General features: G+C 39.5%; 1 protein-coding gene across 1 annotated transcript in view; it reads left to right on the top strand.

Annotated features, from left to right (window-relative positions):
• Window positions 1-456: 456 nt before the first annotated feature.
• Window positions 457-11,620, top strand: part of DNAJC1 (DnaJ heat shock protein family (Hsp40) member C1) — a 201,526-nt gene continuing 190,362 nt past the window's right edge. Inside the window, exon 1 of the mRNA XM_026013602.2 lies at window positions 457-957. Within this exon, the coding sequence (XP_025869387.1) occupies window positions 736-957 (222 nt within the window). The 5' untranslated portion in view covers window positions 457-735. The remainder of the gene's footprint in view (window positions 958-11,620) is intronic.

Raw genomic sequence — 11,620 nt, 5'->3', positions numbered from 1 at the left:
AGAACTAACCCTCCCCCCCCCCCCCCCCCCCCCGCTTTCAGGCCGTGGGTTCAATTTCTCCTGTATCTTTATGCAGACAGTATAATGAAATGCCTGTAAACAGAGGCCATAATCAAATCAGTCTTCAAATATGCTGGTTTTCCAAACGGCGGGCGGGGAAGATAGTAAGAAGGTAGACGTTTCCGCGGAAGATTTATACGTGGGCTGTTCAGGTACACGTGTGCTTCCATGTGCCTTAATCTGTGTAAATAAGCGCACAGCTTCTCAGGGCGCTTGAGCGAGCGACAAATAAGGCGTTTCTCAGACGCCCGGATCCCCGCCGCCCGACTTCCCTACTTCCGGCCCCGCCCACGGTCCCGCGGTTGCTAGGAGACGTGATGTCACCGGAAGCGGGGACTGGGATAGGCTGAGGCGAAGGGAAGCCGCTCCCCCTCTGCAACCTCAGCGCCCGGCGCTGGCTGTGCAGCTGTTTGTAGGCCTGGGGGTGAGGGTCTGCGGAAGGTAGAGCCGCCTGCGGCCCCGCCCGGCCACCCACCCGCCGCTGCGTCCGCCCGCTCCCGCCCGCTCCCGCCGCCCTTGCCCTGCCGCCGGGGCGGGCCGCGGGGCGGGCGCCTCCCGTGCGGCTGCCGGTGCTTCTGACTGACAGGCGCTGTTCGCACAGCCCGCGCTGCCCGCCACGTCCCCGGTCGCGGCCGACGGCTCAGCGTGGCGGCTGACCTTTCCGAGCCCAGTGCGATGACGGCTACCTGCTCCCGGCCGGCCCGGCCACCGCGGCCACCTCGGCCACCTCGGCGCCGCTGGCGTCGGCTTGTGCGGTTCCCGCCGCCGCCGCTGCTGTTGCTGCTGCTCCTGGCGGCCGTGGGGCCGGCGCACGGCTGGGAGAGCGGGGACCTGGAGTTATTTGACTTGGTGGAGGAGGTGCAGCTCAACTTCTACCAGTTCCTCGGGGTGCAGCAGGTAAGCGGGGCCGCCGGCCGCCCGAGGGCTGCGCCTCTTCAGCGACTCCCGGGGCCGAAACGTACGGGTCCCGGCAGAAAGGAGGGGGTGGGGCGGGCTTGCACCCGGGTTCCTCGGAGGGAGCCGGCGCCGCGGCCGGGACGTGGGCATCCTGGGCTCTGGCGGGCCTGCTCCCCGGGGCCCGCCGGGGTCTCCTGGTCACCCCAGCCTCAGGGTTGGCCCCCCTCCCCCCGCTCCTCACCGCTGTGCTCCCGTTCTCCGGTTCCGGTCTCGGTGACAGGTCGGACGGTGCCTCCAGCATGGGGTGTCGATACCTCGTCTTCCCTCAGCCATTCTGGGGGCGATCCTTGCACCCAGCTGAGCTGGGGGAAGAAGGAGAAGAGTAGCGTGGGCAGACCTTTTACATCTTCGCTTTGCTGCCTCCTGAGTGTGGAGAGAATAGTCATGGCTTCCCCTAAATTTTCACCTACCCGGTTACACTTGCCATTTTAGCTGCTTTCTTGCCTCTCTTCCTTTCCGGGAAGATAAGCATTTTGGTCGGCGTCTATGTTGCAGAAGTTTTCCTCTCGGTGTACCTTGGACTTTTTCGCCTGTTGGATAGGGCTTCGTATCACAGTTTTGAAATCTGGAGGATCTTGAAGCCTCCACCGTATTGGTCCTGGAATTAAAAATAGACGTTTTCTGGGTAGGGGAGGCACTTGGGGGTGTTACAGGAGGAGAAGCCCAACCAGTAGCACAAGAGAGTTTTCTTTCTTTTTGTTTTCCTTCCATTTCTTTTCTTTAACTTTCTTTTCTGAGCTTGAGGCTAACTTGTAATGTCAGTTTGTTGCTCTTTACTCCTACTTCGGGAGCGGTACCGGAGGGTAGATATCCAGTCCATCTGCAACCTGCTGCCACGGAAAAGATGACATTTCACGGATTTAAGGATTATGGGATAAAGACAGAATTTCACACGATCCGATTCAGCCCTTCAGAAAATGCTTTGAATAGTTATGTGGGTAAAAAAAAAAAAATTAAGGTTTACCAACAATTGTCATCCTAGACAAGATATGAATATGGTATGTCGTTCATGACTAGATATGAAATGTACATTTCCCCCCATAGGTTATCATAAATTTGTACAAACTATTGAGTTTAACACTAAATGGAAATTTACATTCAGCGAAAAAGAATGGAATATAAAATTGCTTTTGCCCCGGCCCCATGATTTTAGCAATTTCATTTTTGTAAGAGTTACACAGCGTAAGCATTTCACACTTAAGATTCTTACATGCAAACAATTGTGTGGTATCTGTCTATATTCATTATCTTCACCTGGTGCCACTTGCTACTCATGGAGACAAAATATACCTCATTTTCGGAGTAAATGATATAAATGTGTAAAAATCATTAGTGAAGGGGCAGCCCCGGTGGCCCAGCGGCTTAGCGCCGCCTGCAGCCCGGGGTCTGATCCTGGAGACCTGGAATCGAGTCCCACGTCCGGCTCCCTGCATGGAGTCTGCTTTCCTCTCTGCCTCTTTCTCTCTATGAATAAATAAATAAAATCTTTAAAAAATAAAAATAAAAAAAAAATAAAAATCATTAGTGAAAATATAACTCTGAGGACACTTAAGAATGCCTTTAATATATAGAATTTATCATGATTGAATAAACTCTGTAGCTAGAAAGTCCTTTTTAAAAAAGATTTTATTTATTTGAGAGAGATTGAGAGCATGGGGAAGGACAGAGGGGGAGGGAGAAGCAGACTCCCTGCCCAGCAGGGACCCGGATACAGGCTTGATCCCAGGAGCCCAGGATCATGACCTGAGCTGAAGGCAGATGCTTAGCAGACTGAGCCACCCAGGTGCTCCTGGTAAAAGCCTATACATAACCTGTCCAAAGATCTTGAAGATACTTTCCAGTTATTAATGGAATTTTAAGGTCCTTTAAAGGAATATAGAAATTTAGTAGCAGTAGTTTAAAATTTCGATTATGTAGTCTGGCTTGCATGAGAACCCTCATAAAATTTTCGTTTATAATTTCACGCAGTTTAATTTCAGAGTTAATTAGGCAGTAAAACAATCAGAGCACTTAACTGTAGGAGCAAAGATAGAGAATAAAGAAGCATAATCGAGAAGATTCTATGTCAAAGTAGAATTTGAAAAGAAGGATCCAGAAAATTATTTTAATCTGTGTTTCTCTACCTAGCAGTGTTGAAATTGGAAGGAATAACAGAAGCAATTTTATTCTACCCAAGCAGAGACACTGAATGGAACAAGTTCTTCACATTACATTCAAACTTAACTTTTTGCAACACTTTCAGGGGACCAGAAATTTGGTAGAGACAAATGTAGCCTCTTTCCATTTCTTAATGTTTAATTTTCAGGCCAGAGCCAATAATCTTTTGGTGACTAGCCAGACATGAGGGACTAGGACAAATTAGATAGGTTATTCAGAGTTGTAAATTGGCTCTATGCATCCATCAGTTTTGTTGTTAATTTAACAGAGATTTATTTTGTGCCTGCTGAAGTTTAAGCACTGGGAATTGGCTGGCATATAAAAAAAACGCCCTAGCCTTGTGAAACTCGCATTTTACTTGGGGGAGGTAATAGGAAACAATCAAACAAGTAAATATAAATGTCAGGTGGTCAGAAAAGACCTCCAAAGGAAGTATGTGGGTCATGTGGACAAGTTGGGGAAGGTATTCAAGAAAGGCAGACAGTAAATACTAAGGCCTTGAGGCAAGAGTTTGCTTAATGTTTGAGGAATAGCGGGGCAGCTAGTGGGGCTGGAGAAGGGGGAACCAGGAGGACGGTAACAGGAGATGAGATCAGAGTCATGGACTTTGGCTATTACGTATGTGTAAGTTGGGATCCATGTTGGGTTAAACTGAAGAGGTACCTGATTTGACTTAAATTTCAGAATGATTATTGTGTTGAAGACTGTAGGTATGTCCTTAGTTACTTAGTGGGATAATTGTGATGTAAAATGAGAGTGGATCTAGTCAAATTCTGGATATAATTGAAACAAAAGCTGACAGAATTTTACTGTTTGTTTGAATGTATCATATGAGGGGGGTGAGGTTGAGAATAATTCTAAAGCTTTTGGCCTCGGTAATTAAATACTTGTTTAATTGCAGTTGTTACCTAATGAGATGGAGAAGCTAGTATAGATGCAGGTCTGGTTGGGGAAAATCAGAAATTTGGCTTTGGTTGTGCCGAATTTAAGTATCTGTTAAACATTCAAGTGGATCTGGCATATCGACATTGGTTATATAATTCTGGAGTTACAAGGAGAAAGATTTGAGCTGTAGATATAAATTTGGGAGTCCTTGGCACTTAGAAGGCAATTTGAGATGACAAAACTGGATAAGTTCACCTGGAGGGGTGGATGGTGAAAGTAAGAGGGAAAACAGAGGCCTGGGAGGTAAGCCATGGGCATTCCAAACTTCCAGAGTCAGGGAGATGTGGAAGAACCAGCAAAGGAGATGGAGAAGGAACAGCCAGTGAAGTAGGAGGCAAACCAAGAGAAAGATGGTCTCTTTCAAGTCAAGAAAGAATTTTATTTTATTTTATTTTATTTTTTTAAGAAAGAATTTTAAAGAGGAGAAAGTGATCAGGTGGGGAAAATGCTGATGATAATTAAAATGAAGGTTCTGAGAATTGACTGTTGAATATAACAACGTGGAGGTCATTGATTACCTAAGCAGGAGCTGTTTCGGGGGTGGTGAGATCAACGGTCTGGTTAGATTGGGCTCAGGAGAGAAGGGGAAGAATTAGAGACAATATAAAAATTTTTTTGTGATATCCTTATGCTAAACTAGAAACCAGGGATGATGGAGACTGAATGTAGCATCCATTTTATCCCCTTTTCCACTTGATCTAAAATAATTAGGTTGGTCACTCTCTAAACACTTTAATTGGAATGATCGATGACCTTTAGAACTTGGACCAGGCCATCTTCTGACTTATAATCTTGGACAAGTTAGTTGCCTCATTTTTTGGACAAATAGTATCTTTATTTACTTCATTTTTAAGTATATTGCAGATATTTAAATATTATCTTGTATAGACATGTGAGCAGAGATGGAAGGAGAGGAGCTGTAGTGAAGAGAGAGACTTTTGATTAGGAGAACCAGGACCCTGGCCCCATTTTATAATGAAAGTATAGTCATAAATATCTTTTAAAACCTTTCTTTATTTTCATCAAAGCACTTATTTGTGAAAGTGGGTTCTATATTAATGAATGTAAGACATCATTACTATGTTTTTTTTAAGTTTTTATTTAAATTCCAGATTAACATACACTGTAATATTTATTTCAGGTATACAATTTAGTGATTGGACACTTCCATACAACACCCTGTGTTCATCACAAGTGCTCTCAATCCCCATCACCTGTTTAAACCATCCCTCCACCCACCTCCCTTCTATAACCATCAGTTTGTTCTATATAGTTAAGAGTCTTTTTCTTAAATTACCCCTCTATGTTCCCCCCTGAACAATTGTTTCTTAAATTCCACATATGTGAAATCATATGGCATTTGTCTTTCTGACTTATTTCATTTTGCATGATGCTCACTAGCTCCATCCACATTATTGGAAATGGCAAGATTTAATTCTTTTTTGATGCAAGATTTAATTCTTTTTTGATGACTGAGTAATATTCCACTGTATATATATCACATCTTCTTTATCCATTCCTCAGTCAATAGACATTTGGGCTCTTTCCAAAGAGCCCAATATATTATAATATTTAGCCTATAATATTTAGGCTATTATAGATAATGCTGAGATAAACATTAGGGTGCACATATCCCTTTGAATTAGGATTTTTGTATCTTTGGATAAATACCTAGTAGTACAATTGCTGGATCATAGGGTAGTTCTATTTATAACTTTTTGAGAAAACTCCATACTGTTTTCCAGAGTGGCTGTATCAGTTTGCATTCCCACCAATAGTATAGGAGAGAGAATTCCCCATTCTCTATATCCTCACCAACACCCGTTGTTTCTTGTGTTGTTAATTTTAGCCATTCTGACAGGTGTGAGGTGATATATCTAATTGTAGTTTTGATTTGTACTTTTGTCTTTTTTTGAAAAGTGTCCATGTCTTCTGACCATTTTTAATTGGATTATTTGTTTTTGGATGTAGAGTTTGGTAATAAGTTCTTTATAAATTTTGGATACTAGTCCTTTATCAGACATTTGCAAATATCTTCTCCCATTTGGTAGGCTGCCTTTTAGTTTTATGGATTGTTTCCTTTACTATGCAGAAGCTTTTTATCTTGATGAAGTCCCAGTAATTTATTTTTGCTTTTGTTTCCCTTCCTCAGGAGACATATCTAGTAAGAAGTTGCTACAGCCAATGTCAGAGGTTACTGCCTGTGTTCTGCTCTAGGATTTTAATGGTTTCAGGCCTCATATTTAGGTCTTTAATCAATTTTGAGTTTATGTTTGTGTATGGTGAAAGAAAGTGGTCAAGTTTCATTCATCTGCATGTTGCTGTCCAGTTTTCCCAACACCATTTGTTGAAACGATTGTCTTTTTTCCATTGGATATTCTTTCCTGCTCTTTTGAAGATTTGCCCATATGGTTATGGATTCATTCCTGGGATTTCTGTTCTGTTTCATAAATCTATGTGTTTATTTTTGTGCCGGTACTATACTGTCTTGATTACTGCAGCTTTGTAATATAACTTGAAGCCCAGAATTCTGATGCCTCCAGCTTTGCTTTTTCAAGTTTGCTTTGGCTATTCAAGGTTTTTTTTTGTTTTGTTTTGTTTTGTTTTTGTGGTTCCATACAAATTTTAGGATTGTTTGTTCTAGTTCTGTGAAAAATGCTGTCGATATTTTTTTAAATATTTTATTTATTCATGAGACAGAGGCAGAGACATAGGCAGAAGGAGAAGTAGGCTCCCTGTGGGAGCCTGATACAGGACTCAATTGCAGAACCCCAGGATCACAACCTGAGCCAAAGGCACATGCTCAGCCACTGAGCCACCCAGGTGCCCCTGCTGTTGGTATTCCAAAAGAGATTACATTAAATATATAGATTGCTTTGAGTTGTATAGACATTTTAACAATATTTGTTCTTCCAGTCCATGAGCATGGTATGTCTTTCCATTTCTTTTTTTTTCTTTAAGATTTATTTATTTATTCATGATAGACACAGACTGAGAGAGAGAGGCAGAGACACAGGCAGAGGGAGAAGCAGGCTCCTCGCAGGGAGTCTGATGTGGGACTCAATCCCATATCCTGGGATCAGACCTGAACCAAAGGCAGGTGCCCAACTGCTGAGCCACCCAGGCATCCCTGTCTTTCCATTTCTTTGTGTCATCTTCAATTTCTTTCATCAGTATTTTATAGGTTTCAGGATATAGGTCTTTCACCTCTTTGCTTAGATTTAGTCCTAGGTATCTTATGGTTTTTGGTGCAGTTGTAATTGAGATTTGATTCCTTGTTATTTCTTTCTGCTGCTTCATTATTGGTGTATAGAAATGCAACTGATTTTTGTATGTTGATTTTGTTTACTGTTGACTTTACTGAATTCATGTATTGGTTCTAGCAGTTTTTTGGTGGAGTCTTTTGGATTTTCTACAGAGTCATGTTGTCCGCAACTAGTGAAAATTCTACTTCTTTCTTACCTATTTGGATGCTTTTTCTTTTTGTCGTCTGATTGCTGTGGGTAGAATTTCCAATACTGTGTTAAATAACAGTGGTGAGAATGGACATTCTTGTCTTCTTCCTGACCATAGAGGAAAGCTCTCAGTTTTTCCCCATTGAGAATGATATTAGGTGTAGGTTCTTCATGTATGGCCTTTATTATGTTGAGGTATGTTTCCTGTAAACCTACTTTGTTGAGGGTTTTTATCATGAATAGATGTTGTACTTTGTCAGATGCTTTTTCTGCATTTACTGAAAGGATCATATGGTTCTTGTCCTTTCTTTTATGAATGTAGTGTTTCATGTTGATTGATTTGAGGATATTGAACTCAGTGATTCCATCAAACATAATAACATTCATATCAGAGAAGTCCCAGAAGAAGAAGGAGACAAAGGGGGCAGAAAATTTACTTGAGGAAATAATAGTTGAAAAATTCCCTAAGCTGGAGAAGGAAACTGATATCAAGATCCATGAGGCACAGAGAACTCACATCAAAATCCAACAAAAGTAGGCCAACACCAAGACATATTCTAATTACATTTGCAAAATATGATATGGAAAAAAAAATCTTAAAAAGAGCAAAGTCCTTAACTCACAAAGGAAGACCCATAAGGCTAGCTGCAGATTTATCAACAGAAATTTGGCAAGCCAGAAGGGAGTAGCATGATATATTCAAAGTGCTGAATGTGAGAAATCTGCAGCCAAGAACACTCTATCCAGCAAGGCTATACTTAATGTTCCATGATTTTTCTTTCTTTTGTTCAACTTCATAATTGTCCATTTTTTTTGGTCATCTGTATCACATATTTGTTCTCTGCTTCTTCCAACTTTGTGTTCATTGCATCAAGCCTGTTTGCAATCTCAGTTACTGCGTTTTTCATTTCAGTTTTTTAACTCTTTTATCTCCATGGTAATGGTCTCTCTGAAGTCTTCCATTCTTTTCTCAAGCCCAGCTGAAATGATTACGGTGTTTTAAGTAACATCACAGTATTTTATTTTAGGAGCTAAATATTTTGGTTTTTTTACTTATATTTACTGAAATTTTTGTTAGAGAGTGTCATTAGGACATAATTAGAAATTTAATATAGAATTTGCGTCTCCGTTCCCATCCTTGTTAATACTAAAGTAAGGTTAGGATTCATTCACTTAGTGTTTCTGATTAATGTCATCAACCAACTGAAATCTCATATGTAATTGAGCATGTTGCAAAAGCAAGGGTATGCCATAGTCTACATTTCTGGTTGGAGAGAATGTGTTTAAAACAATGTTTCATTATTAGATAGACACCCATTTTAGTGCCAGTGAGGCAGTAAACATAAAGCCCTGTGCAGGTACACAGTCAGCTAATAGAATTTGAATTATTAAAGATTAATTGTTGAAGATCAGAGCCTAAAATCAAGAATTAAGTAAAGTGTACGTCATAGTCTAAATAGCAGTATTAAAATGCCACTGAAGGGATCCCTGGGTGGCGCAGCGGTTTGGCGCCTGCCTTTGGCCCAGGGCGCGATCCTGGAGACCCGGGATCGAATCCCACGTCGGCCTCCCGGTGCATGGAGCCTGCTTCTCCCTCTGCCTGTGTCTCTGCCTCTCTCTCTCTCTCTCTGTGACTATCATAAATAAATAAAAATTAAAAAAAATTTAAAAAAAATAATAAAATGCCACTGAAAGCAAACACTAGAATTCTAAAAGGAATAATTTCCTTAGTTAAACAACTCCTGGTTTTAGAAGGCACAAGAATTTTTAAAAGCTACATGAGACTGTACTGTCGGACGTGTAATGAGTAGTAGTCAAAACAAGATCAGAAAGATCATTGTCATTTACTGGGAAGGTCTGAACAGATCTTAGGGAAATCATGGGGCCCATATGCATGCGACTAAGGAAGGTAGAGACTTCTTATTTCTAGTCAGTTTTTGAGGACTTTATTCATACCACATCAAAATGGGTCAAGTTAAGTAGGCTATCCCATGACCAATTGAAGTTATACATTACCAAGAAGCCTCTGACTTTTTGAAATAAGAAAAGAATTGCAAATCTTATTAGTTATTTTCAATGACCTTTTAGTTAAGAGATAAAAGATTAGTACTTAGGTTATTTTCTGACTTTAAGTGGTGTTTTGTGTTAATAGTTTCTAAATTTGATTTAAGAAAGTTAATATATATGTATAATGTAGGATAGCTAAAAATTGTGATTTTACTTGTAGTTGATTATATCCTATCTTGTATTTTTTAGTGGGTGTTTTATCTATGGTAGGAAATAGACTTCTTGTGTTTAAAGAATTTTAGTTCAGACATTTAATAAAGTTCAAATGATTGCCATGCTGTACAATTCTATAGTAGTTATATAGAATTAATGTGTGCCTTTTGTATCACACCTTTCAAAGTAGTATGAGGTTCAACTTAATGTAAATTAGATTGATCTTGAAATTAGTTATTGTAGAAAGTGTCAGAGGTTTTCAACAATACTGACATCTCTCAAACTGTTGTTGAAATTTATTATTTTGAATCACCTTCAAAGCCTGCAGCATATTTGGCAGGTTATTCTTATTAATAGTAAATCTTTAAGATGGATTTTATTTTCAGTTTAGCTAATAGTCATTTGGAGCTAAATTTGGTGACTAAATTGGTTAGTAAGCTTGGGTAAATACAGTTGGGACTGATAAAGTGACCTGAATATAAATTTAATGTAAGATTCATAAACTGGTTTAAGACCTGTTCTTAAGAGTTCTGGAGAAGTTTAGAGCAATATCAACATGAAGTAAATCTATAGCCTTACAAAGTAATGTATACTAGTAAACGACTTTTGGAATGCTTATTACTTTGTGGGCAGCAAATTTTTAAAAGATTTTTTACCTACAGGGGAACAATATATAAAGATTATCTTAATTTTAGAGAGGTAGAAAAATACTGAGCTAGAATAAAATAATTAATTTGCTTGCTTTAATATTAAAAACAAGCATTCATTATATAATACTTTTATAATAAAGCTGGTTAAAGCAGAGTGGGAGAGGAATCAGTCTGTTTGTGATAGGGACAGTAGCTGAGAATACCACTGAGAGACAAAAATAGGAAATATGTAAGGAGAGGGGAAATGTGGAAAAATGCATAAATTACAAATAAAAATGGTAATAGAGTAATATCTCCATCTTGTGGCCTTTTTTGGATATTGTCTTTTAAAATGTTGAAGGGTTGTATTTTCACAACTGTAGGCATAAGTAAAAATAAATATATATCTGGTAAAAATAAAATATGGGTCAGGGATTTTTGCAGTATTTTGTATTTGGACCTTTAAAACCAAGCTTCCCAATTGGTGTGCTACAAGTAAGTGTGCTTAAATAGTGATGTCCTTTCTTGGGTGGACTTAACCATTTATTCCAGTGTGTCTTTTCAAATACAATTCTCTATGAAATGCCATAGTATGAAAAAGGTTGGGAAAACACTATAAAGGAGTGTAGGTCTGATATTTTTCTTCCAGGGAAAATTTTATAAGCGTATATATATGCGCATGCAGATACACACATATATATAGATATAATTGTCTTAAAATTAGTCTTAATAAAATTTTTGCTATAGTAAAGATCTTATTTAGCTCTTATATATGAAAAAGCATTATTTACCATATCAGTGGGAGAATCTGAATATAAAAAGAATCAATAAGTCTTTGATGAATCAGTGTCCTTCAGATACTTGATTATTCATTCTGGTTGAAATAACCATTAAACATTACCATAGTTCGGACCTCAGAGGAATGCTTTAATGATTTGTACCAATCTTCTGTGTGAAGAGTATACAAATGACTTTGGAATATATAAATATACAAATTCTGAGTAGCCTAAAGTAATATTTGTGACATTAGGAGATAGATAATATTTTACTTAGAAATCCTGACTGATATAATTTCAAATTTGGGGCATTTAACACTTTTTCAACCCATTGATCCCTTAGAGCAACACTGTGCAATAGATGTATACTACAAGCCACAAACGTAATTTTAAATTTTCTAAAAGCTACATTTAAAAAGTA

Source organism: Vulpes vulpes, chromosome 2 (genome assembly GCF_048418805.1).
Source record: "Vulpes vulpes isolate BD-2025 chromosome 2, VulVul3, whole genome shotgun sequence".
Taxonomy (NCBI): Eukaryota; Metazoa; Chordata; class Mammalia; order Carnivora; family Canidae; genus Vulpes; species Vulpes vulpes.
This window is presented reverse-complemented; position numbering and strand designations above follow the sequence as displayed.